Source organism: Prionailurus viverrinus, chromosome A2, assembly GCF_022837055.1.
Source record: "Prionailurus viverrinus isolate Anna chromosome A2, UM_Priviv_1.0, whole genome shotgun sequence".
Classification (NCBI taxonomy): Eukaryota; Metazoa; Chordata; class Mammalia; order Carnivora; family Felidae; genus Prionailurus; species Prionailurus viverrinus.
This window is the reverse complement of record NC_062562.1, coordinates 17,114,691-17,140,265: the sequence shown is the minus strand read 5'-3', so window position 1 is coordinate 17,140,265 and position 25,575 is coordinate 17,114,691. Positions and strand designations below refer to the sequence as shown.

Below are 25,575 nucleotides of genomic sequence, written 5' to 3'. Positions count from 1 at the left end.
TATTTAGCTCACTGTTGTCTTCTCATACAGGGGCCCCCGGGCAGCCGGGGGGAACGTGGGGAGAAGGTAAGGACATGGGGAAAAGGCCCCAGGGTGGGTGGGGGTGGAGCCAGATCTTGTAATTCAGGACTTGGGACTCCTCAGTTTGGAGAGATTCACACTCTTCCACCCAATAGGGTGACACTGGAACTACAGGGCTAAAGGGTGACAAGGTGAGTGTGGGCATGCGGGAGGGCAGAGGCAGGGGCTAAGTGTGGTCCTGCGTCCTCTGATTGCCCTCTGTCCACTCAGGGTGATGCAGCCATGGCTGTGGGGCCTCCAGGGCCACGGGGTGCCAAAGGGGACATGGTGAGTAGGTCTGGCTCATGTACAGGGTGGATCTATCTTGGGTGTGGGAGGAGCTCCCGTGGGGGCTGGGCCAGGGAATCTGAGAGCTCAAACCCTCAGATGGTGAGAGACCACCAGCCCCTGACCCTCACTTCTGACCCCTGACCCAGGGCGAACGAGGACCTCGGGGCATAGATGGTGACAAAGGACCTCGAGGAGACACTGGGAACCCTGGAGAGAAGGTACAGAGAAGAGGGTGGGGTACTCTATATAAGGTCAGGAGAGGGTTTCTGTGGGCTGTGGAGGCTCTATTGAGGGTCTGTGAGGAAAAAAGGGGAGGATGGGGGCTTTCTGGGGGTTAGAAGGAGGGGGTTCAGTAGGCTGTGGCAACTCTGTGGAGTGGCTAAGAGGATGGGGGCTCTACAGTGGGCTCAAGGACCTCCATGTGAGGTTGCCAGGGAGCTCTGTGGAATGTAGCTCGAAGAGAGGCCCTCTGGGAACAGACAAGGGGCTTCTTAGGTGTCAGGAGTACTCCAGGTTGGTTCAGGAGCCCCATGGTAGGAAGAAGGGGCAGGGATCTGAGGGCCTGGGATGAGAAATGAGCCACACTGAGGGTGATGGGTGGGAGCGAGCACTGCCCCACCTGGCAGGTTCCAGTCATACTTCAAGCCTCCAGCCTGGTGTGGTCCTGATTATGTCCCTCTCCTGGTTACACCCACAGGGCACCAAGGGAGAGCCTGGTGACAAGGGCTCAACCGGGTTGCTGGGAGCTCGTGGACTCACAGGACCCAAGGTCAGCCCTGCCCCAGGCACAGACCCCAAACCACTCGTCACACACATCTGTCTCATGGGTGTCCTCTGAATGTTGGAGGGTTTCCAGCCTCCCTCACTGTTGGCCACGTGGCCATGTGATTACATGGGATTTGTGTGCAGCCTGGGAGTCACTGAGTGGCACGGGGGACAGTCACACTGAAAGGTGGCCCTCCCCCATCTGTGTTTCCTACAGGGTGAACCTGGTGCTGCAGGGATCCCAGGTGACCCGGTAAGATGCCCCTGCTCCCTCAGAGACCCCCTGCCCCACAGGGCCCCATCTCCCTGTGGTGGCCTTTGACCTTATAGTGATCCAGTGGTCTCATGGTGTCCTCATGCTGCCCAGTGCCCCCACCTTCACAGTAACTGCTATGATGTTTCCACCCGCATGGTGACCTCTGCCCATGGAAAATCCTGCCCTTCCATTGGCTCTGGCCTCCAATAGTGACTCTCACCCCTGTGGTGTTTCCTGTTCCTTTCATCCAGAGTGATTCCCCTGGATCCCTCCTGACCTCTCTTGACTCCATATTGACCCCTCTCTCTACCAGGGATCACCAGGAAAGGATGGAACCCCTGGTATCCGAGGCGACAAAGGAGATATTGGCTTCATGGGTCCCCGGGGCCTCAAGGTGGGAAGGGGCTGGGCTTTTTTCCTGGTCAGGAAGGCCTGATGTTGGAGGGCAAGGTATCTGGGGTCAAAGGTCAGGTATCTGGGGTCAGATGTTGGGGTATATGGGATTGAATGTGGGGCATTAGATTAGGGGTTGGAAGATCAGAGATTAGAGTGTCTGAGGCCAGTTTGGAGAGTGGTTACATGGTCTGGTCAAGGGGTTAGGTGTCTGGAAGTCACTTTTCCATTTCTTTTCCACCCCCAGGGTGAACGAGGGATAAAGGGGGCCTGTGGCCTTGACGGAGAGAAGGGAGATAAGGTACAGAGGTGATGGGAACATGGGCGTCTGTGGGGCCTGGGGCCTGTCTGACCCTTCTACCTGATTGATCCCTGCAGGGAGAAGCTGGTCCCCCTGGCCGCCCTGGGCTGGCAGGACGCAAGGGAGATGTGGTGAGTGTGGGGCACCCAGAATGGGGAGAGGATGGGTGGGCCAAGGCCCAGCTCATGTTTTCTCTTCTCCAGGGGGAGCCGGGTATGCCGGGCCAGTCGGGGACCCCTGGAAAGGAGGGCCTGATTGGTCCCAAGGTATGGGCCCTCTCGACAGTGGACAAAAGGGGGTCAAAATGGGGCAGGGAAGGTCATGGTAGGGTCATGGGGGTTTCATGTCAAGAGGGTTGTAGAAAGTTGGGACACTGGGGGGTAGAGTAGGATTGGTTTTGAGGTTTCAGGGTGAGTTGGGGTCACAGTGGGGACTTTGGATTAAGGGATGAGAAGAGGAGCAGTGGGGAGAGGTGCATCAGGGCTAAGAGGTCAGTAGGGGAGGCTGGTGTGTGTATATAAAGGAAATAGGTGGAAACAGGGCAAGGGGTATTACAGTCAGGTCAGGGTCATGAGGATCACAGCAGATTGAAGGTCCTGGGATGGTAGGGTCACAGGTGCTTGGGTCATGGAAGATTGTGGCCATTGGACCAAGGGGCTCATGGCAGTTGAACTGAGGACATCAAGACAGATGGTTTCTCATGCTTCTTTCTGTTCCCAGGGTGATCGAGGCTTTGATGGGCAGCCAGGATCCAAGGGTGACCAGGGTGAGAAAGGGGAGCGGGTAAGTGGAGACCAAGGTCAAGCTAAAGGGACTGTACTTTCTGGAAGTGGGTCCATCTTTGGGGGCTTTGATCACTGACTCTGACCTGTCTCTCCACAGGGGCCCCCAGGAATTGGGGGCTTCCCAGGTCCCAGGGGCAATGATGGCTCTAGTGGCCCCCCTGGGCCACCTGGCAGTGTTGGTCCCAAAGGCCCTGAAGGACTTCAGGGCCAGAAGGTAAACATCTCTGACCCTGACTTCTGATCCCTGAACCTCCCTGACCCTTCCAATATCACTGACCTCTGACCCTGCAACCCATCGCCAATACCCCTGAGCCTATGATCTCAACTTTCCTTCCTTCTGACCTCCACTGACTCTGACTGCTCACTCATCCTTGTGTCTGACAGGGTGAGCGAGGTCCCCCTGGAGAGAGAGTGGTGGGTGCCCCTGGGGCCCCTGGGGCCCCTGGAGAGAGAGGGGAGCAGGTAAGTGGGGATTCCTGGGGTTGGGGTCAGAGACTGGGGTGACCTCTGGTGTCCCTAAGATCAGAGGTCACAGTCTGGTCCCATCTGTTGCACACAGGGGCGGCCAGGGCCCGCTGGCCCCCGCGGGGAAAAGGGAGAAGCTGCGTTAACAGTAAGTGTAGGCCTTCGTGGGCTGGGCCCCTGACTCAGTGCTGTCCCCCTGTGATCCCTGCATCATATGCCCTTTGTCCCTCCTGTGATCCCTGGGTTCTTCATGATCCTTGTGGTCTTGTGCTCCCAGGAGGATGACATTCGGGGCTTTGTGCGTCAGGAGATGAGTCAGCATTGTGGTGAGTGGGGCCCAGCCCAGAGCCTCTTGGGTCTCATTCCCATTCTACTCCAGCACCCGTAGACAGGGGCAGGTGGGGTCCCCAGAACTTATGGGGGACCAGCAGTCACAGAGATGGGTGGAGATGGATAGATACACAGGAGGGCATGTATGCTCAGGACAGACATACTATGAGGACTTTCCCCAAACGGTGACACGCAGCAAATGTGGGTGGACACACAGTGTTCCTAGAAGCCCAGCGTGGCCGTGTGTGGGGGGGTGGAGGCGGGAGCAGCCCAGTGGGGCTCTGATGGCCCTGAGGGGTATCAGAGAGTGAAGCTCCGTCTCCTCCTGTCTCTGCTTCCGTTCCCTCTCCATGCCTGTCTGTTTCCGACGCTCCCTCTCTTGCCCTTTGTTGGCCTGTTCCCAACTTCTCTTTCGTCCTTTGTTTCTCCTCTGCCTTTCTTCCTCTTTCTTCCTTCCTCTTTCTCTGCTTCCCACCCTCTCTCTCTTTCTGTCCTGTCGGTCTCTCTGTCACTCTCTCCTGCTGTCTTTCTCTGCCCCGCTGTGTGTGTCCCTCTGTCTCTCTCTTTCTCTGCCCCTTTCTATCGTTGTCTCTTTCTCTCTGTTCTTTTCTCTCTCCCTGCCCTTCTCTGCCCCCTCCAGCCTGCCAGGGCCAGTTTATTGCATCTGGATCACGTGAGTAGTTTTCTGGTATTTTCTGCTCCTGGGACTTTCCCCATGCCAGGTCCCACTGTGTCCATTACCTGGGTTTGTTCAGCAGGGACTTGGCTGGGGTGGCTGCCATCATGACCCCAAGGCCCTGTGCCCCTGCTCCTTGCTCCAGGACCCCTCCCTAGTTATGCTGCAGACACTGCCAGCCCCCAGCTCCACCCTGTGCCTGTGCTCCGGGTCTCTCATGCAGAGGAGGAAGGTGAGGACAGGGGAACCATGGGGCATGTGTAGTGGGGCACAGACACATGCGGGGTTGCTCATGCATGCAGGGCACATGCCATGTGTATAGGGGCGACATGGAGGGCACAGCATGAACACTGGGCACACACGTGGGAGACCAGCGCTACCCGCCCCACTCCCAGGGGCCGGGGTTGGGCAGCATGAACGTGGCCCAGCAGCAGCCTCACTCATAGCACCCCACCCTGTGTGTAGGCGAGGTGCCCCCAGAGGACGATGAATATGAATATTCTGAGTATTCCGTGGAGGAATACCAAGACCCTGAAGTTCTTCAGGATGGTGATGGTGAGAAGGGGGGTTGGCCCAGAGGGACTCAGGGAGGGACAGTAGTGACCTGCTGACCTCTCACTGACCCTCAGTCCCTGACTGCCGCCACCCCTGCTGACCTCCTGACCCCCGTTGGCCCTAGACCCCTGCTTGCTTCCACTGGATGAGGGCTCCTGCACTGCCTACACCCTGCGCTGGTACCATCGAGCTGTGGCAGGTGGCACAGATGCCTGTCACCCCTTTGTCTATGGCGGCTGTGGAGGGAATGCGAATCGTTTTGGGACCCGTGAGGCCTGCGAGCGCCGCTGCATGCCCCGCATGGTCCAGAGCCAGGGAACAGGTATGGGCCTACCCCTCCGCCCCGAGAGGGACCTGGACACTGAGCCTACCCAGATCAGGTCTTGGTCGGGGTCCCACGTCAGGACCCCCCTCAGACTGGGAGGCCTGGGACAGACCTCCCCAGACCAAGTTGCTGAACAGAGAACCCTAGCTGTGGAGTCCCCTCCATGCTCCCTCCTCAAGGGTCTGAGTGAGGATCCCCTCTCTGAGGTCAGAGCCTCACTCTTGTGCTCCCAGCTGCCCCACTGACCATCTGCGCACTGCCTCTCTGTGGCCTACATGCTGGGTGAGGCCAGATGCCTGAAGTCAGCTCCCAACCTGTTCCACCCAGGTGCTGCCCGAAGCTGAGGCCCAGATGATGAGCTGAAGTCCAGCATCCCCTGGTGGACTCCTGTCCCTCCCCTTGGTGCTACAGGCCTGAGTGCATGTGAGCGTGCATGAGCGTGTCCGTTATTTCAGTGACTTGGTCCCGTGGGTCTAGCCTTCCCCCCTGTGGACAAACCCCCATTGTGGCTCCTGCCTCCCTGGTAGATGACTCAGTGTGGGGGTGGCTGTGGGCAGTGAGCGGATGTGACTGCATCTGACCCGCCCCTTGACCCAAGCCTGTGATGACATGGTGCTGATTCTGGGGGGCATTAAAGCTGCTGTTTTAAAAGGCCCCTGTTGTGACTGTTTGGGGAGATGGGGATGGCAGGGGGTCCGGTTTTCCCTGGGAGGTCAGTGCTCTCCTGCACGGGTGCAGAGTCCCTCTGTCCAGCCCTGGTCACTGTTCTGTGACTCTCAGTGTCCAACTTGTCCCCAAAAAGGAGTAGACAGAGTGGAGGCTGAGGACACGTCCTCACTGCCCCCCCAGGAGGGGATGAGTCAGAGGTGGGGGGCTGCTTCATGCCGGAGCAGTGCCCAGCTCCTACCTCAGGGGCTGAGAGAGATAAATGGGCCCGGAAGGGGGCAGAGGCCCGACCACAGCACAGCACCGCCTGGTCCCAGCCGCGGGCTGCCCCAGCGGCCCCACCTTGCTCCAGAAGAGGCTGCTGCTGGTAGGACTGGGATGGCTCTGGGTGGGATGGGCAGGGCCTTGGGGGCTGAGTAGATCCGGGTATGGGTTATTGGAGGTCTCCGGACGTGGAGTCTCTGGCTGCTTCTCTACCTTGAGGACCCCATTCCTGCCCTTCTTTGTCCACGATCTGCTGCAAGCTCCCTCAGACCTGAGGCTCCCCTTTTGTCCCTCTGTGTTCTCTCCATGCCTTGGTATCCTTATTTTCATCATGCTGTCTGTCTCTGGGGTGGCTCCAGCCTCTTTGTCTTCCAGTCTCCCTCTTTTGCTCTGCCTCCATGTCCTCCCTCTCATCTTTTTCCCTCTTCTCCCTCCCCTCCCCAACTGTACCCATCTCTACATCTAGATCCAGACCTAGCTGTGCTCTCTGTCTCTTTCACTCTCCTTCTTGCTCTCTCCGTCTCCCTGGCCCCTGCTCTGTCTGGCTGTCTTGTGCTTTCATCTCTGTCTCTCTTATCTCCGTCCCATGCCTGGCCTCTCTAATCTCTACCTCTCTGTCTCCTTCCCTTGGTCTCCCTCTCTCTGTCTGTCTACTTTCCCCGTCTGCATCTGTCCATGCGCCACGGCTGCCCAGAACCCCTGCCCTGAGCCTCTTTTCTCCTCGCAGCCTGACCACGCGATGACCAGGTGGGCTCTGCTGGTGCTGATGATCCTGACGTCGGGCATGGCCCTGCTTGTCCCCATGACCCCTATTCCAGCCTTCCAGCTCCTCCCTCAGAACCCTCCCCAAGCCACTCCCCGCCCTGTGGCCTCAGAGAGCCTCTCAGCCAGCACCGTGGGCCCCTCCACTGCTTGGGGCCACCCCAGCCCTGGCCCCCGCCCAGGCCCCCGCATCACTCTCTCACTGGATGTCCCCATTGGCCTCCTGCGGATCTTACTGGAGCAAGCCCGAGCCAGAGCTGTGAGGGAGCAGGCCGCTGCCAACGCTCGCATCCTGGCCCATGTTGGCCGCCGCTGAGCCTGAGGGCGGGGGTCACCCTGAATTAGGAGACCTGGAAGGCAGCAGCAGAGCAGGACGCACTACATCTGGGCACAGTGCGCCTGGCCACAGCCCCGTGCAGTCACTGCCATGTGGTGTCATATCACAGCTGAGTGCCTCACAGAGCCACAGTTTGTTTGGACAGCCCGGACATTGCCATATCGGGTGACTGCCAAATGGAGTCTTGCCATACCTGGAGCCCCACAGACTTACAATATGTCTGGACAGCTTGGACACTACTGTGGAATGTGACTACCGTGTGGAGTCTTGCCATGTCTGGGTGCCCCACAGTCAAAGAGCAAGAATCTGGACACTGCCAGTGTGGCCACTCTTGTGCCAGTTTTAGGAACCTCAACATAGGAGCCCGGTATTGCATCTCAGACCCATCCACCTAAGACCAGACCTGCAGGTCTTCCCTGCCCCCAACAGGTCACCACACAGGGGAGTGCAGGCTGAGGGTCACATGCATGTTTTGTGCTTCATGAGGCAGCACCCACCCCAGAAGAATGGGGCCGTCACAGGCATCTCCAGGCATGGGTGACCGTACGTGGAAAGTCTGTGGTTGTGACAGCCTTGCCTTGTGGTAGGTGTACGTGTGATCGGTGGGTGCATCTCTGCTGTGGGTGTGTGGGGGTGAGGGGAGGGCATACGAGGGGGCTGGGAAGAACAGATACTTGTCCCCCAAACCCACATGAAGCACACTCAATACACAGCCAGGCACTGTCCTACCCACAGCCCTGCACACCTGGCCTCGGCCCTTGGACACACGATGACTCAGGAGAGAGGAGGCTCGGGCTGCTGGGGCTCCGGTCCAGCCCCATACCTCCTTTGTTGAATTGTCCCAAGCAAACTAAAATGTGCTCACCTTTCCAAGCCTTAGTTTCTTCCTCTGTAAAGCAGAATGATGCCACCAAGCTTCTTGCAAACACTGAGTGACGGTGCACTTGAAGGTTCTAGCACGCAGGAAGAGCTCAATAAATGTAGTGACTGGAGAATGGGATGAGTGAGAATCACAGTCATGTGCACCCAGGCAAGGACAGTCAAGGGTTTGGTCATAGCTGACTATGTTGCCCCTCTGCCCACTCCCCTCCACCCCTGCCCCATTTCACCCACCCGGTTCCTTGGTGTAGAAGGAGTAGGTTTTGCCTAATCTCACACCCCCAGCTCCATTGCTGGGCTGGAGATGGGGCTGGCCTTCTGAGCAGTGTGGACAGGCTTGCCTGCAGATGGGGCAGATACCCTGGGTACTGTAGACAGCTCCAGCTGGAGACGAGGGCAGACACTGGGCAGTATGGACCGCTCTGCCTGGAGAGAGAGGCCACACGGGCAGGAGTTTGGCTGCCTGGGGTGGGGGCACTGTTGATCTCTCAAGTTGTGAGCAGCCTCGGGGGGCGGGCCCAGGGCGTGGCCGGGGAGGCGGGGCCACGGGGCACACCGAAGCTCCCTCACGAACCCGGAGGGCGGGGCTGCCTGGCTTCAGGCTGCAGGGGGGCAACGGCCCGGGGCCAGTTCGCTTTCAGTATGGACAGAGGCACGGAGGGAGGCAGCGCCCTGACGGACCCCGGGTCAGGGAGCAGTAGGCGGGGTAGGCACCGGCGGCGGGGAGAGGGTGGGGGGATTGGGGAAAGACCAGGGCGCAGTGGGGGTGGTGCTGGAAGGGGTGCGAGAGTGTTGGGTGTCTCTCTAGCTGTAGGAGTGTTCTGAGGGGGCATCAGCCTGTCGGTGGCAAGGAGGAGGGGGAACCCTGTTGCCGTGCAGGGGAGTGGAGGGGCTGGGCCAAGGGGGAACTATAAATAGCTTCTTCCTGCAGCCCAGGGAGAGGGACAGCCAGCTGGAGCTGCCTGAGGCCCTCCCGCTCTACCCTTTGCTGGCCTCCCAGGGGGTCAGGTTTGTCCAGGTCCCCCTCAGGGGTCACACATCAGTTTGGGGAGGCCCAGAAGCTCATTTGGGAAATTTTTCGTATGAAGTGGCTTTAGCCCTTAAACCAGGATTTCTAGGGCACCTACTGTGTGCCTTGTGTGGGTCCTGAGCTGTTCTAAGCACCTACTGTGTGCTCTATCCTGGTCATGAACCTCTCTGGCCCTTACTGTGTGCCTTGGCTGGCAATGAGTCACTCTGAGTGCCTACTGTGTGCCTTGTGCCAAACTGCAATCAGCACAGTTCACAGGCTGCTTGGTCACATGGCTCCATACCCACAAGCTGGAACCTCACACCGTCTGTGAGCTCTGGGCCCAGGGAGACACTGGGGATGATCCTGGGCTTGAACTGGCTGGACGAAGCTGGAATTCCTGGGAATCTTCCAGTGGCACAGAGGGAAGAGGAGGAGGGAAATAAAGGGGAAAGGAGGCAGTAGAGAGCAGCGGGCTGTGCAGCCTTCCTGTCTGTGTAGGCCTGGGTGCAGGGCTTGCTAGTGTGTGTGCACGTGTGGCTCTGTGTTCATGCTTCCGTGCACTGGCATGTGGGGCTGTGTGGCATTCACTGAGGTCCCTGGGCCTTTATGCTGCAAACGGTGGCTTGACGGTCTGGCCAGGACTGACCAACAGATACAGGTTTGGGGAAAAGTTTGAGCAGCAACAACTGAGGATCAAGGACTTCAGCCAACCTATAGCTTGTAGCCTGGGACACTGGAGAGAGGTCTAGTGGTCAGTGCAGAGGGCACCACGGGAGCCAGCCAGGACCAGGCCAGGCAGGTTCATAGAGGAGGGGGGAGACTGAACAGGACACATTCACACATGAGTGCATGGCGACATCCCAGCACACTTTCCACCCCGTCACTTTGGGATGGCTTCAAGGAAGGAAAAGCCATGAAGGCCAGCTGTTCTCTTGGAAATCTACTGATGCTGTAGGAGCAGAAAGCCAAGAGAGCATTTCAATGGAAGGAACAAGCCAGAGCCCAGGGATAGGGGTAGGAAATGTGGTGATATGGAAGGTGTGGGAGGTGAGGTTTTAAAGGGCTGGGAGTTCATCTCAGTCTGTCCCGCACTGTGGGCTGGCTCTTTGACGCCGGACCCTGCTCTCCTCCCTCAGTTTCCTACCTGAGAAATGGGCGGGGAGACGAGGAGCATTCTTAGAGCAGAGGTAGACTTTGACCTTGGGGAGGGGCCCCAGGCTCCTCCTGCTGGTGACCTGTGGCCTCCCACTGGATGTTGGGACTTGGGAAGGTGTGTCTGGGTCAGCCCAGGGTCAGACTGTTTGGGGAAGAGTGGGAGGTACAGTCATTGCTCTTCCTGAGAAGTCAGGCTCAGACTGGCCTTGGGGACAGCTTCCTAGAAATGGCCCTGGCATCCTGCCCTGCCCTACCCCCTACCCCCTACCCCCAGCTTTTGACTAGCATCCCAGGAGGGGTAAGGAGGAGAATGGCAGGCAGAGGAGGTGCTGGGTGTCTGTGGGTGCTAGAGTATGTAGCCTTTGCAGTGAATGCTGGGGGTTGGATAGGGTGTGGGTGGGTGGTGACAAGGTCTCTGAGGTCGAGGTGACCCCAGGATGGTCTTGGCAATGGCTCGGAGACAGACCGGAAGATTGGCTGTGCCAGGAACCAGTGAGTGGCTTTGGAGAAGTAGGAAGCAGGTGGGTGGTCACAAGGGGCATCAGGAGCCACATATGAGTGTGTTCAGAGCTGCCCTGGTGTGAGGTGGAAGGAGGTGGGAGGTGGACGCTGCAGAGAGAGGATGAAAGAGGAAGTGCTCAAGTCTGTCTGGGGCAGGGCATTCCTCTGGGGGTAGGCAGCTAAAGCTGGTTTCAGGAAGGATCTAGGTGGGCTTCCACCTCCCCATCCATCTCCTGTGAAGTGGGCAAGACATCTGTATCAGAGTTATCTTAAGGGTCCTTGCCAGGCTCTGAAGTGCTGGGTGGAGACAAGTGGGTGGCAGGGAGGTCAGAGGGAGGGGATGCTGCTCCCCTGATGCACTGGGCGGAGCCTTGTTCTCCATGTCCCTAGCACCTGGCTCCTGGCTGGGCACACTTTGGGCAGAGAGAACCTGAGAGTGCCATGATCCTGTCTGGGGGTTTTGTGGAGGACATCGCTAGAGGGCAGTGTGACCCAGGTTTGAGCAGTGTCAGTGGGGGTCCCGGGACAGAAAGTGTACAAAACTTTGAGAAATTGGGCTGAAGAGACAAAGGAAAGTGACACAGGGTTCCTGAACTTCTGGATTTCTCCCTTGCCCCATGCTTCCACTGCATTCTTAGAGACGGGAGGGAGATAAATAATATAAATGATATCACTGATGTGCTTTAAAATGGATTTCTCAGACACTGACACATTTAATAAATACCAGAATCTTGTAGGTTGATGATGCCCGCATTCTGTTTTCCTGATGGAGAGACAGAGATTCATTTAAAAAATATGTAGATTTACAATTTAAAATTTAATTGGTAGAGATGAAATCCTGGCAGGAGAAGTAAGATACTGCCAGGGAGCTTGGTTAAAAGGTCCTGCTCATGTGTTCCAGGTGGGCCAGAGTTTTAGCCTGAGCTTCCCACTAGCCAAGGTAAAAAGAGGAAACATAATCAATTTTGAGATTTGTCCCGTGCCCCTGTCCATGAGGTAAAGAAACTTTTCCAGCGCGGTTGAGTCGGTCGCTTCAGTGGGCGAGGTTAGAGTCCTGGGGCTTGAGAGAGAGGGTCGAGAGAGGACCGGACGCAGGGCTGGCGGGCGTGGCAGTTGACAACTGGGATTACGCAGGAGTCACCAGACAGGTCCCGAACAACTGAGATCTGAGGGTCAAGCAGGCCCTGCTCCCGGGCATGCAAATCCCTTCCTCCTAGGGAACCTGAGGTCAGGGGTAGCAGTAAGCAGAACCCGGGTGCTGCGGGGGGGGGGGGGGGGGGGGGGGAGGGGGGAGGGGGCAATCTATGCAGGCGAGGCCGTGGGTGAGACTAATACTAATGCGTATCTGAGTGTACGGTTGGGTGTGCCGGGCTAGAGCCTCGGCACATCCCGGGCTAGAAGCTGTGGGGAGCTGGGCATGCGCGTCCTCGATCCCGGCGTGACTGGCGAGCCTGCTGGGTCCAAAACCGGCTGGCAGTCGAGTTGGGCATGCGTGGTCGGCGGCCAGCCCTCTTCTGTTGGGGGTAGGGCCTATTTGTTCTGGGGAGGGGCCTGGAGGAGTTGGATTGGCGTCTGCACGGCTCGAGGAGGGGCGGGGCCGAGGGGCGGGGCCTCGAGTGGCCCGAGGTGGCCTGGCTGCTGGGTCGCGGTCCGCGCAGTCCGACTCATCCCATCCCGGGTATGGCGTCCCCACGGGAATTGACTCAGAACCCCTTGAAGAAGATCTGGATGCCCTACAGCAATGGGCGACCCGCTCTGCACGCCTGCCAGCGCGGTGGTGAGGCGGGGTCCTTGAAAAGGGGAGGGCGGCGCACCGGGATGCGTGGATAGGGCGGCCTGGGCAGTGGTCTCTCATGGAGAGGGGGCCAAGGACAGGTGGGAAACCGGGGACAGATGGGGCTGCCGTGACTGGTGGTAGAGGAGCAGGAACAGGCCGGGAGCCGGGCACAGGTGTGGCAGAGCAGGGGGAAGAGACATGTATATGGCCGCGTCTACGCTCGCTAGGGGCTAGGTCTGGCCGCCATCACCTCTGGCAGGTACTCACTAGGTCAGGGCAGGGGAGGATTCGGAGCTTCGTCCTGCCCTCTCTGCAAGCCAGAGAGTGTAGACCGGTTCTGAGCTGTGTTGGCCTTATGGAAATCATTTGGCCTCTCTGAGCCCAGAAGTTTCAAACGCCCAAGGGTGGGCCATTCCTCCAGTGGGAGGAAGGGTGCTCCTTGGACTTAACTACGCACTTCTGGGCCTAAAACTGAGCTTTGAGAGGAATTTCAGGGAAGTGCAGTTGTGTTGAGAATGGAGAAGGTGAGAACACTGTCCCATATGGACCTGTCTTTGTGTTCATGGCTGTATATGCATCCAGATGGGGTTGTGGGCGAATGGTAAGGTTGGAAGAGAAAACATCCAGGAGACATGCTGAAATCTGTGGAATTGTTAATGAATTGTTACGGCGGGGCCTGCCTTTCCTGGGATCCCGGTGTTTAATCCACTTTACTTGACTTTCTATTTGTCCTTACATGAGTCTGCAACCGCTTATTGCCAAGAAAAACAAAGATTTTTTTTTATAACCGAAACATTATAATGAATTTGCAAATTGGCAGGGACCTCAGAGAACATCTAGTCCAACTCGTGGTACAGATATAGAAATGGAGATCAGGAGATTGTGTGTTGTGCTAGGATCTCCTTGTACACCTTGATGTTTGCTTGGGCATAATAAGGGAGGGGAGAGTGCCCCGTGCTTGTTTTGCTTTGGGCCAGCCTGGGGGCTCTTTGACCAAGATGTGAGTCATGTAGGTGGGCTGTGTGTATCTCTTACTGTACTGGGTCCTGGTAGGGGGTGGTCATGGTTTTGACCAGACATTCTGGTGGGTCATGGCTCTAATCATGATGTAGGTCCTGGTAGGAAGCTGAGGTGGTGGTCAGTCTCTTAGCCCGGGGGCCATGGCTTTCCAGTCAGTACTCAGTCTATGGCTACACCCTAGACATCCTTTCTTCCAGACTTTTCTGGAGGGACCGAGGCCAAGGCCTCTTGCTCTTGTGCTTCTAGCCAGTCTGCATTAGGCTGTCTTGTCCTAACAAGGGGGTGGCTGCTGTTACTACATAAAGGCGAAGGAGTCACAACCTGGGCGTTTGGAGGCAGGAACACTCCAGCCACATGGTAGCTCAGCTGTGTGACCTTGGGCATGGAGCTGACTCTCTCGGCCATGGGTTCCTCATCTGTGGGAGGCAGCCATCTCCCTACTCCCAGAAGCTGCCAGGAGCCCCCTCAGGAGGAGGCGCTTGATAAGAGGCAGCAGGTGGCTCTGCCATTTCATCACCACTTTGCTTCTCTGTGTGTCAGAGTCAGGAATTGAAGCATCAGCCCTGAGCCAGCCCCCATTCCAGGTGGCAAAGATGCTGCGACCCGTTGGGGAGGGGTCTGTGTTTCTCCACGCTCCAAGGATGCGATGAAAATGTGGGTCTGGTCTGAGCAGAGGAACTTGTGCCATGGCACTGTCTCAGGGTGTTGCAGCGGGTGGGATTCTGGACTGTCCCAGAACAGGAGAGCTTCCTGGAGGAGGAGGCACCCAAGAAGCCAAAGATGAGACCTGCAGATTGTGTGGTGGTTTGGTCCCCAAGCAAGGGTCCCTGAGTTCACAGCAGGGAGTAAGCCAGGAGTGAACATGGAACCTGTCTGGGCAGCACCTCCAGTCCCTAGAGACTGTTCATGCGGCATTGTACCCTCTACATGGTGGACTTATAACTTGATGGAAGACCACAGGAGGCCCCCCTCTGAGGGAGGGGGATGGGTAGAAGTTGACTTGATCACAGGGCTTTGTGGAGAAGAGGATATAGGGCCTACGGCTGATCTGTGCTGTGTAGTGGGTTGGCTTTGGTGTATAGTCCCTGGCTCCTGAGGGCACCACAGGCTGGTTGGCTGTGCTTCCTCCACCCCCACTCCCCATTAGCAATTCTTCTTCCTTTGGAAAAATTCAGAGCTACACATGAAGGCCTGGAAGTTGTTACCTTCTTCATCATTGACTCCTCAGCTCAGACTTGGAGGAGTTCTGGGGGCAGGTGGGGCAGGGGATGAAGAAAGGAATCAAAACATGGCAGAAAGGACAGTACTTTTGATAGCTTTTATTTTATTTTATTTTATTTTATTTTATTTTATTTTATTTTATTTTTTAAGAGAGAGCACGAGCATGCACACATAAGTGGGGAAGGGGCAGAGAGGCGTGCCCAGCATGGAGCCTGATTGGGGGGAGGGGGGCTCAATCTCATGGACTGTGAGATCATGACCTGAGCTTAAATCAAGAGTTGGATGCTTGGGGCGCCTGGGTGGCGCAGTCGGTTAAGCGTCCGACTTCAGCCAGGTCACCATCTCGCGGTCCGTGAGTTTGAGCCCCGCGTCGGGCTCTGGGCTGATGGCTCGGAGCCTGGAGCCTGTTTCCAATTCTGTGTCTCCCTCTCTCTCTGCCCCTCCCCCGTTCATGCTCTGTCTCTCTCTGTCCCAAAAATAAATAAAAACGTTGAAAAAAAAAAAATTTAAAAAAAAAAAAAAAAAAGAGTTGGATGCTTAACTGACTGAGCTACCCAAGTGCCCCTATGATAGCTTTTATTAACAAAAAGGTAACAAGACTTTTCTTTTTTTGTTGTTTATTTATATTTTTTATTTTTTTATTTTTTTATTTTAATTTTTAAAAAATTTTTTTTAACATTTGTTTATTTTTTAGACAGAGAGAGACAGAGCATGAACAGGGGAGGGTCAGAGAGAGAGGGAGACACAGAATCCGAAGGGGCTCCAGGCTCTGAGCGGTCAGCACAGAGCCCGACGCGGGGCTCGAACCCACGGACCGCGAGATCATGACCTGAGCCGAAGTCAGACGCTTAACCGACTGAGCCACCCAGGCGCCCCAATGTTTATTTATTTTTGAGAGAGAGAGACAGAGTATATGCGGGGGAAGGGGCAGAGAGAGGGAGACACAGCATCTGAAGCAGGCTGCAGGCTCTGAGCTGTCAGCACAGAGCCAGACATGCGGCTCGAGCTCACAAACCATGAGATCATGACCTGAGCCTAAGTCGGAGGCTGAACTGACTGAGCCACCCAGGTACCCCAGGTAGCAAGACTTCTGGGCTAAGGACACGATTGGTGCATGCACGGGATGATAGGAAAGATGACTTTCTGTCCCCTCTGAACAGGACAGTGATGCCAGGCTGCTTTATTTTAAAGAGTACTCCCTTCCCCAGCCTGCCTCAAGGAAGTAGGAGCACGTGCAGTTCAGGAATCAGTTCTGGAACCCACTCAGGACTTGTGGCTGCCCCTGAGGTGACACCGCCAGAAAGTCATCCCTGTGTTGCACTAGGCTTATGTCGGGCCTCTTGACTCCTGGGGCTCCTAAGGCCTTAAGCAAATTTATAGGAAAAGAAATCAGCGAGGTAAGTCGAATTGACGTGTCTGCAGATTTCCCTCTGCACCCGCCTCGTGTTCTAAACGGTGCGTTCTGTTGTCTGGTTGCTCGGGACTGAGGTTCTTGAGGGCCCAGAGCTGCAGTTCCAGCTGTGCACCCAGCTCACCTGGCGCATATGCTCTCTGTTCAGGCGCGGTAGTGGGTTCCCTCTTGTGGGCCTCAGTTTGCAGATTCTCTACTGCTAGCACTTGCTTATGTTTTGCTGTTGTAAGCAGAGCTATTGTGAATACACTTGTACCTTGATCTTTCTTTGGGTCATTTCCTTGGGAGCTTATCTTGAGGAACAGAGATGGTAGGTAATTTATTGCTCTTATTCTGCACCCAGCCCTGGTTTACTGCCCTGCCTGCCCACCATGGCTGTGCATGGGGTCAGGGGATGCTGTTACCAAACACTGGGGGAGGAGGCCGGGAGTTTCTCTGGGATGGGAGATGTGAAGACGGATCCTGAGGTGGTGGGAGAGCCCTTCAGGGAGCAATGGGAAGGAGTGGAGCAGGCTGGCTGCAGGTTTCCCCCATAGTTAGTAGCTGATTCACTGCTCTTTGGTTGCTTGAGAGCCTGGCCAGCAATTGTGCAAACAGCACAGGCCATCGTGTTGCTGGGCCTCAGGATGCAGGGTCTTGCTTAACTTGCTTTTCTCTCTCCTTAGCCAATGCTGAGGTTTTTCTGCAAGCTCACTCTTGCTCACTGTCATCCTGTGTTCCATGGGATCCTCTCCTTCTCTCCCCTGAGGCTCACAGTTTGGGTCACATTTGCCCAACGGTCATGTGCAGGAGCGATGGAGCCCCGACTGGCAAGCAAAGCCCTTTACTTCTCTGCAGAGCCTGCCTGGAGACAGACAGGTGCTTCTGTGCCCTAAGTCTGAAGGGCAGTCTGTGCTAAGGTGCACTTGTGTCCTTAGCCAGGTGTGCTGCCAGGGCTGGGCAGAGTGCACAGGTTCCCAGACCTGCTCTGGCTTTCACATGGAATAGTGCTAGACCTCACTGAGGGATTGTCATCCCATCTTACAGGTGAGGACACCAAGCCTCAAAGTTGCCAGTAATTGTCAGAGTCAGTATAGGAACCCAGACCTGTCTGACTCCTGACCCCTAGACAGGGCTGCCCCTAGGGCCTCTGCCCTCCAGCTCCAGTGAGGGAGACAACTTGAGGGGTGGGGCCCAGTGATCTGTCCAAGGACTACCAGGTGAAGGCACTTGCAGAGCATGGGGCAGTGACAGGTCCCCACACGGGCCCTCTGTCTGTCTGCTGTGGTTTCACATGGCCCAGGTGCTGAGGACAATGAAAGGAAAGCTTCCTCAGGTTTCTGAGGTGAGGCTACACTGAAAGCTGAGACGGGTCACGTGAGGCTGGTGGTTCTGCTGTCTTGGTGTCTGTCCTAGTGGACCAGGGTTTGGGGGTGCTGTGTCCAGACCTGTCCCCGCCTCCAGCCTTGGCAACTTCTCTGGCTGCCACACTGACCCGGTGACACGTGGGATGGTAGGGGGTAGGCTATCAGAGGGTCAGTCCTTGTGGACCTTGGTCTCAGCCCCTCATGGCTCTCACCCCAGGGGATTTCGAGAAGCCGCCCCTCCCCCCAGCCTGCGCCCATAATTTTTGAGCATCAGTCCTGTGCCAGACCCCATGGTCCTGAATGGCTCAGATACTGCAAGGCTGCTCTTGTTTCAAGTGATCAAATGCAGGGGGCGGACTCGTGGGTGAGGTGACCAGGACTGAGGGAGAGAGAGGGTGCCAAGGCAGTGCAGAGGTGTCTTGGAGGAAGAGTTCACTGAAGAAGCAGCTTTTGAGCTGGGCTTTGTACGATGAGGCAGGCAGGAAGGGTAAGCAGTGGGAATGCGCTAGTGGGAACGCTGAGTGACTGCTAGGCTGGGGTGCGGATTCCTGGGTGACAGGTGGCGCGTTGAATACCCTCTGGGCTTTGGCTCTGTCCTGCATGTTCATCCAGGGGTGTGGCACATCCAGCTTTATATCCACAGTGCACATCTGGATAAGGGGCTGGTGAGATTCTGCTGTATCCGCTGGAGCCCAGACAGGCCTGGGCAGTGGGGCCATGCCAGTGGTGGCTCGAGACCAGGGTATGAGGCCAGAAGGCCTGGAGGGCACATCTGAAGTCCTGTGCCAGGAGCAGAGGGAGGGGCACACTGGGAGGGGTCCCAGCTCTTGTCTGACACCAGCTCCTTGCCTTTCAGTTTGCATGACCAACTGCCCAACGCTCATTGTCATGGTAGGCCTGCCCGCCAGGGGCAAGACCTACATCTCCAAGAAGCTGACTCGCTACCTGAACTGGATTGGCGTGCCAACACGCGGTGAGACTTGGCCTCGGCTTCCAAGGGGGCCTTGGGGCTTTGTGAGGGGGAGGGGAGAGGAGGAGAGAAGGCTGGTCTGGGATGTGTCAAGGGCAAGAGCTGGGGCTGCTGCTGTGTGAAAGATGAACCTTTCTTTCCCCCAGAATTCAACGTTGGCCAGTACCGCCGGGACATGGTCAAGACATACAAGTCTTTTGAGTTTTTCCTTCCAGACAACGAAGAGGGCCTGAAAATCAGGAAGTGAGTGTATGTATGTGTGTGTGATGTGTATGTGTGATTGTGTGTGTTTATGGAGAAGGCCCTGGAGCCCAGGTGCCGATCATGACTAAGCTGCTCCTGAGCCCTGGCCTTGCTCTGCCCCCACTGGGCTGTGATAGGGCTGGTCTCCTGACCATCTCAGGATGTGGTGGAGCTGAGGATGTGTTGGATTTGGGGACAGTGGGAGAGGGTGTGTGGCCTCTTGGTAGTTGGCCCTGCCCTGGGGTTCATGAACTCTTAGTAAGGACATCCTGTGGGAAGGGAAGAGGGGGCTTCAGGGAGATGCAAGGGGCTTAGCCAGGGCCAGTCAAGGCTCTTGAGTAAGAAGCCTCTCAGCTTGCTTACCCCAGGCCTTCCATGGGGATGACCTCTAGTAGGGAGGGAGGCCCGAGTAGGTGCAGGGACACAGGCCTCAGGGATGGGGCAGAGTGGGAGTGGGACTACCTCCAGGCAGCTTCTCACAAAGCCAGAAGGATCAGCCCAGAACCATGGCCTTCCTTCCCTTGCCCCAGAATAAACTGTATACTTGGAGGATGTTTGGCATGTGCTTGGCATGTTCTTGGCATGTGTAGGGTAGGCTGTGGCTTTGCTTTCATGTGGCTCAAACTTCACACTCTTGCTCTTATTCACGAGATGGGAATTTGCATGTGACACTCAGACTTGAACCGAGAACACCAGCTGGTGGTCTGAGGAGCTATGCTGCATTCTTTTCGGCAGATGTCAGCTGAGGGTTCAAGAAGCTTCCTTGCCCTTGCTCTGGACCCAGCCATTGTGGTAGGGCATTTAGCAGAAGTCTGCCCAGCTGTAGTGACCTCTCCAAATCAAGTACGGGTCCAGGCCAGAAGCTACTGAGTTGTTGCCCAGGCCTGGATTCTAGGCTGCCTGCTCTGTCTCTGGCCACCAGGGGGCAAGAGCTCTTCGCTGTGGCGCTTGGCCCCTCCCCAGGGTTTGCTCTTGGGTCAGTGGGGCTGGGCCAGGCTGCTGCACCAAGAAGGTGGGGGAATCTGACATTTCAGGCCTGTGGCCGAATTGTGGGTCAAACATGAGACTGGACCCTTTGGTGACCCTGACAATAGGGAGGGGAGTGATATTTGAACTCCTGCTGTGTATTGGGTGCATGCTGCCCATTATCACCGCCCCTTCCCATTTTACAGATGAGGAAACTGAGGCTCAGGTGTCTCATATAAGATAACAGGTTACTTCAAAGAGCCCAGACTTGAATCTAAGCCCATATAACACTAAAAACTGTTGTGTCCATCTTCTAGTATTACCCAATTAGTAGGTCAGAGATCATATCAAATGCAGATTCTACAGCATCCTCAAGCCGTGGGCACTGACTAGCTTGCCTGACCTTTCCTTCAGTGGGTGCGGGCACCTTACTCTCCCAGATGTGGAGACCAGGTCTGAAAGTGATGGTATTTTAGGATCACGCAGGGTTTGAATTTGAAGCCAGGCCTGTCTGAATCCAAAATATTTGCGGGAACAATAAGAGAGCTGGCACTCCTAGGGCTCACCGATAATTCTTCTCAGGCTGCCAGTCGAAGGTAGGCGTATTGGGATTAACTGAGATGGGGAAACCCAGCCTCGGAGTGGTTGGGGAGCTAGTCCAGAGTCACCCAGCTGGAACAGAGGCCCCAGTGGTAGCGGCTGGGGGCAGGTTCACATGGGCCTCTCTGCAGGCACACCCTCTGCCTATTCCTAGAAACCCTCCCTTCTGGATCTAAAGCCTGGGTCTGTGCTACCGGACCATTTCCCAATAACCAGCCCCGAACGTCCCACAGCTAACTGGCAAAATAGAAGAATCAGACTTTTTAAAGTGGGAAGCCTGAGAAGAGAAGACTGTATTTCCCAGAGGCCTAGGTTCTTGTATATCGTCGGTCCCTGGAGTTCTACAGCATTGATGTCTGTCCCAAACACTGGGCACAGTGGTCTCCTACTACACACGAGCCCATATGGCGGCCGTGGGCGCATGCACATTTGTCTGACAATTCAGTTCAGTTCTTTTTTTTTTTTTAATTTTTTTAATGTTTTTATTTATTTTTGAGAGAGAGAGAGAGAGAGGGAGACACAGAATCCAAAGACAGGCACCAGGCTCCAAGCTGTCGGCACAGAGCCCAATGTGGGGTTCAAACTCGCGAACCATGAGATCATGACCTGAGCCAAAGTCGGACGCTCAACTGACTGAGCCCCCCAGGCGCCCCAATTCAGTTCAGTTCTAACACTATCTATCTGGACTTAGCATCAGTCTGCATAGGTTAAGGGCTCAGTCCCACAGACTGCCCCCACTTTACACTCACACCCCCATCCTCTCAGGCTCCCAGGCTGTTCCTCCCGCATTTCCACTGGAGCCCTGAGATGTACGTGGTGCTGCCTTAGCCAGAGCAGCCCACAGATCTCAGCCCAGAGCATGGTGCTGAATGCAGGTGGCCAGAAATGGCTCCGGCAATGCCAACTTCCCAGACTCTCAGAATTCAGGTTTTTGGGCGTGCAAAAGCTTTTTGAAGTGTTAACTAAAAGACCCACTGGGGCACAGAAAGGTCACAAGGAGGCATAGGAACAGAGCTCCTCCCAGTGACCTGGACTCAGCTCTGCCACCAGTTTCCCCATGACCCCAGCAGGCTGCCTCCTGCTCCGCTTGGCCCGTGCCTCCATGCACGGGCACAGTGGCCCGGCCCGGTGGAGGCCCTGACAGCACAGCCCTTTGATGCACTGGGGGTTTACGTGCAAAATCAGAAGATCAAACAAATGGAAGAAGATCTAATTTTATTCTTACGTCAGAAAAGATAAAAAGAAAGAAAGAAAAAGAAAAAGAAGGAAAGAAAGAAAGAAAGAAAGAAAGAAAGAAAGAAAGAAAGAAAAAGAAAGATTAAAATGATTTATCTAGCTGCAGACCTTGTGGGAGAAACGGATAAAATTAGGAAGATCCTTATATATAGCAGTATATTTAGCCGCAGTAAACCAAGAGGCTGAGATGTTCTGAAGGCAGTATAACCAATGGTCAGTCATGGGTAAAGTTTCACCTTCCACAGGGCCAGTGGACATGGTGCAAGAGGCAGAGACACAGCGTCCTCCTCCAGGAAGGATAGTATCACGTGTTTTCTCTCCCAGGAAAGAAAATTGAATATTAAACGTAATGTTGCCCTGGGGACCAGCGATAGTGTCTTTTGTCTCCCCACCGCCAGCCCCCAACAGTCACATACGAGGAAATGTCTGGTTTTGAAAGTGCTTATTTTGATATCAGGGGAAATGCATGACACTTGGAAGTCATGCGTATGGCAAAATGGCAGCCTGGATTTGCGCCCAATGAGATGAGAAGAGAAAGCACAGAAAAGTGGTATTTTAAAAACTATTCCCAGTGGCCAGGAACACGTAGCCTTTCACTTACAGGAGCAGAGTTCACAAAAGCGCTGAAAATTACCCGAAGGAAAGAGAAACCTTGAGAAGAGAAGGGACCCCAGGGACTGTGCCCTCTCTGGTCTGGGGTAGAACATATCCCTGACCTGTTGCCTTCCTGCAGCCAGGGTCGGGTGCTGGGCTGACCCTGTGTTTTTTCTTCTGAAGGCAGTGTGCCCTGGCGGCCCTCCGTGATGTCCGGCGGTTCCTTAGTGAGGAGGGGGGACATGTGGCGGTGAGTGTAACACCCTGGTGACTTCTGGGAGTGACATGTGGGAGCCTATATACATCTAGCCCTTTGCTCATCAGGAATCCAGAAGGGAAGTCAGGGTGTGTGTGGCCCCAGCTGCCCCTGGGCTCCAGCCCTTGGGCGGAAATCTACAGCCACCATGTAAGAGGAAGCTAGAGGCTGGATGTGTGCTGGGAATTTCCCACTGGGCTTGTGGTTGCATTTGATCCTGTAGGACTTCCTTCTGAATACTCACATTATTGGCCACCGCATGTGGTAGATCATGTTACCAAGTCTTTAGCAAATGTGATTTCTCCTGGGGTGGGGAGAATCCTGGCCCGTATTTAGTGGCTGTTCTGGGAGCCAGCCAAATCCTGGGCAATGGAATTCCCCTGTGTGTTGGCCCCTCCTGTCAGGTGGATGGGTGGGACACGGTTGAGCAAGGGTGTCTGTTGGAAAGGGCCCTACCCTAACCCTATGCAGTCAAACACAGGGGCTGCTTTTTCCTTCCCTTTTCCTCTCGGAGACGTGCCTCCCACAGCTCTTCATCCTCCAGCTCCATCTGGATCAGTTGCCTTCTCAGTCTGTGGTACCCTGGGAATTCCCTTCTTCTGACTCCCGAGTAGAATGCCCTGCTCTCGGACCCCGTGTCTTCTTTTTCCTTGTTTACTGACTTGTTTTGTTGGAGCACATCCTCCAGTAGCTTCCTGAGAAAGGTACTTAGGAAGTACATCACATGAGACCTTGCATGTCTGGTAATGTCTTGTTTTATCCTTATAGCTGATGGTTGGGTGTAGGTGGGAGGTATTTTTCCTTTAGAATTTCTACAACATTGCTCTGTTGTGTTATGGCTTCTAGAATGGCTGTGGAAAAGTCAGATGGCATTCTGATTTGTTGATCTTCCTAACAGTTTCATCTCTTGGAGGGAACTGGAGATGCTCATGGCCTTTTCTCTGGGGAGAACTTTAGGGCCTTGCCGTGGGTCCTCTCCTCCACGCTGGGTCCTGGGGTGACTTTTCCAATGGGAAACTCTTCTTTAACAGATCAGGAAATTGTTGTCTCTTAATTACTTTGATAAACCACCCGACCACTTTCTGACAGTGATTTGCCTTTCCACTCCCATTTCCTGAGCTGTTTTTTCTAGAACTCCTGGTGGCTTCATGCTAGGCTTGGGCCCTAATTTTATCTTTTTTCTCCTTATTTTCTATGTCTGTCATTTTTGTTCTATTTTCAGGGAGACTTTCTCAACAAGCACTTTATCTTATGAGCATTGGGTTGAATTTAAAAAAAGTCATATGATCATATTTTAATTTCTAAATTCTAAATCTCTTATTCTCCTAGTGTTCCAGTTTTTTATAACTCTGTCTTGTGGTTACTATAATATTTTGTATCTCTCTTTAAATAACAATTGTACGTTTTCTTACATTCCTTTATATTCTATACCCCGTCTTCTTTTGCTGAAAGTTCTTTTTATTCTTTTTTTATCTAGTCTGTTTTTCATGTTAGAGGTTCTGCTGGAGCATCCAGTGAGCCCTGATTGAATGCCCTTTTAAAAAAAGTCCTGCTCTAGGGCGCCTGGGTGGCTCAGTCAGTTAAGCATCCGACTTCGGCTCAGGTCCTGATCTCACAGTTCATGAGTTTGAGCCCCGCATCAGGTTCTGTGCTGACAGCTCAGAGCCTGGAGCCTGCTTCAGATTCTGTGTCTCCCTCTCTCTCTCTGCTCCTCCCCTGCTCATGCTCTGTCTCTCTTTCTCAAAAATAAATAAATATTTAAAAAAATGTTTTTTTTTAAGTCCTGCTCTAAAAGCTGCTTGGACATGCATATAAGTGGGTTACTCCTGAGGGTGTGTGGACAGGCCCCAGGCAGTTCATAAGGAGTTCCAGGCGGGTCAGCCTGGCTGGATGTGGTGGGGAGAAGGCCTAGGGCTCCACCTGGTCTTTGCTGCACCACCAGGCAGTCCTCCCTCTTCCTCTGCACACATGTCTCTTTGCTCAGAGACACCTGTGTCCCGATTCCGACTATCCTGGTTCTGTACAAGTGGGTGTGCTCTGGTGGGTGAGGGCTTGTATTTGGTTTTCTCCATTTCTTGTGAGTCATTCACCCAAATTTTGTTAACATCTCCTCTCCTGTTCTCTTTACTCTTCTTTTCCCATTTTAGTAGAGTCTGAGGATGGCACAGAAATAAACAGGGGTTCTGCTCTCCATGTGTAACTGGTTTTACAGGAAACATGAACTGAGTCAAGCGTAAACTGAGTGCCTGCTGCATGCAGGGCAGTGCTGAGTGTGTCCTTTGTGCCAAGGGTTTGCTGCCCTGCCAGGAGCAGAGCCACCCACTCCTTCCAGCTTCCTTGAGGTGTGTTCCTCAAGGAAGGGGAGTACCAACCCAGCCCTTGCAGGTCTAAAGAACACTGGCCAGGAGGGTGGCCTGGGCAACAGAAGGTCCCTGTGAGAAATCCGGTCCCCGTACTGCAGCTGTTGGCTGACTTCCCCTCTTCTCCAGGCCAGAGGCTGAGTTAACCCTAGTTTGGTCCTAGGTTTTTGATGCAACGAATACCACCCGAGAACGGAGAGCGACCATCTTTAATTTTGGGGAACAGAATGGCTACAAGGTGAGGCCTCTTTGGTTTACCTTCTTGGTTGGGCTGTGGCATATTCGGACCCTCTGGAGCCCCTTTCATAGCCTGGTGACATGTGCCGGGCATCAGGCAGGTGGGTTCCAGAGTCGATTTGGGATAGAAGCGTTGCTATTTTCTCTCCACCTGGAATTTTCTGTTTGGGGAGGTGGGTGTCTTGATGGGCATCTTCTTTGGTCTGGGGCTTCTTGACCCTTTCCTCAAATGCAGAAATCCCTTGGGTCAGCGTGGCCCTCAGTGGGGTAGGGGCTCCCTGGAGCCAGGCCCAGGGCCCTGAGAGTGTCTGGTTCCTTTTCTCCTGCCTGCCCTGGTCCTTGCTGCAGACCTTTTTTGTGGAGTCCATCTGTGTGGATCCTGAGGTCATAGCCGCTAACATCGTGGTGAGTGGTATATCTGACCTTGTGGGGCAATAGTACAACTGAGGTAGCATGGGACAGTGAGGTCCTCTCCAGGTCTGGGCTGGTGCCTGGGCCAGCCTTAATTTGGTCTTCTTGAACACTGGGGGTGGGGTGGTCATAGATGCCCAAGGACCACT

At 55.0% G+C, this 25,575-nt stretch overlaps 3 protein-coding genes across 11 annotated transcripts in view; all 3 read left to right on the top strand.

Annotated features, from left to right (window-relative positions):
* Positions 1-5,856, top strand: part of COL7A1 (collagen type VII alpha 1 chain) — a 34,654-nt gene extending 28,798 nt beyond the window's left edge. For all 4 annotated transcript variants that reach the window (XM_047848588.1, XM_047848587.1, XM_047848590.1 and 1 more), the window contains 20 exons: positions 31-66; positions 177-212; positions 292-348; positions 498-569; positions 1,049-1,120; positions 1,334-1,369; positions 1,686-1,766; positions 2,013-2,066; positions 2,144-2,197; positions 2,270-2,332; positions 2,787-2,849; positions 2,949-3,065; positions 3,236-3,313; positions 3,411-3,464; positions 3,594-3,642; positions 4,287-4,319; positions 4,468-4,554; positions 4,788-4,877; positions 5,002-5,199; positions 5,530-5,856. In XM_047848588.1, coding sequence (XP_047704544.1) covers positions 31-66; positions 177-212; positions 292-348; positions 498-569; positions 1,049-1,120; positions 1,334-1,369; positions 1,686-1,766; positions 2,013-2,066; positions 2,144-2,197; positions 2,270-2,332; positions 2,787-2,849; positions 2,949-3,065; positions 3,236-3,313; positions 3,411-3,464; positions 3,594-3,642; positions 4,287-4,319; positions 4,468-4,554; positions 4,788-4,877; positions 5,002-5,199; positions 5,530-5,546 — 1,347 coding nt within the window. In that variant the 3' untranslated portion in view covers positions 5,547-5,856. The remainder of the gene's footprint in view (positions 1-30; positions 67-176; positions 213-291; positions 349-497; positions 570-1,048; positions 1,121-1,333; positions 1,370-1,685; positions 1,767-2,012; positions 2,067-2,143; positions 2,198-2,269; positions 2,333-2,786; positions 2,850-2,948; positions 3,066-3,235; positions 3,314-3,410; positions 3,465-3,593; positions 3,643-4,286; positions 4,320-4,467; positions 4,555-4,787; positions 4,878-5,001; positions 5,200-5,529) is intronic.
* Positions 5,857-6,683: 827 nt separating this feature from the next.
* UCN2 (urocortin 2) lies at positions 6,684-7,227 on the top strand. The gene has a single exon (XM_047850128.1). The coding sequence runs from the start codon at positions 6,719-6,721 to the stop codon at positions 7,208-7,210; it is 492 nt and encodes a 163-aa protein (XP_047706084.1). The 5' UTR covers positions 6,684-6,718; the 3' UTR covers positions 7,211-7,227.
* A 450-nt stretch (positions 7,228-7,677) lies between these two features.
* The window catches only part of PFKFB4 (6-phosphofructo-2-kinase/fructose-2,6-biphosphatase 4), a 35,920-nt gene continuing 18,022 nt past the window's right edge, over positions 7,678-25,575 (top strand). For 2 of the 6 annotated variants that reach the window (XR_007150370.1, XM_047850127.1), the window contains exons 1-6: positions 8,700-8,816; positions 18,410-18,526; positions 18,670-18,766; positions 22,346-22,412; positions 24,942-25,016; positions 25,364-25,420. Coding sequence is in view for 2 of the 6 variants with exons in the window: in XM_047850127.1 (XP_047706083.1) it covers positions 8,753-8,816; positions 18,410-18,526; positions 18,670-18,766; positions 22,346-22,412; positions 24,942-25,016; positions 25,364-25,420 (477 nt within the window). In the remaining 4 variants the exon portion in view is untranslated. Of the gene's footprint in view, positions 7,815-8,699; positions 8,817-12,394; positions 12,556-15,987; positions 16,194-18,409; positions 18,527-18,669; positions 18,767-22,345; positions 22,413-24,941; positions 25,017-25,363; positions 25,421-25,575 lie in introns of those variants that run through there. The other 4 variants (XR_007150369.1, XM_047850126.1, XR_007150371.1 and 1 more) reach the window with 3 other exon arrangements.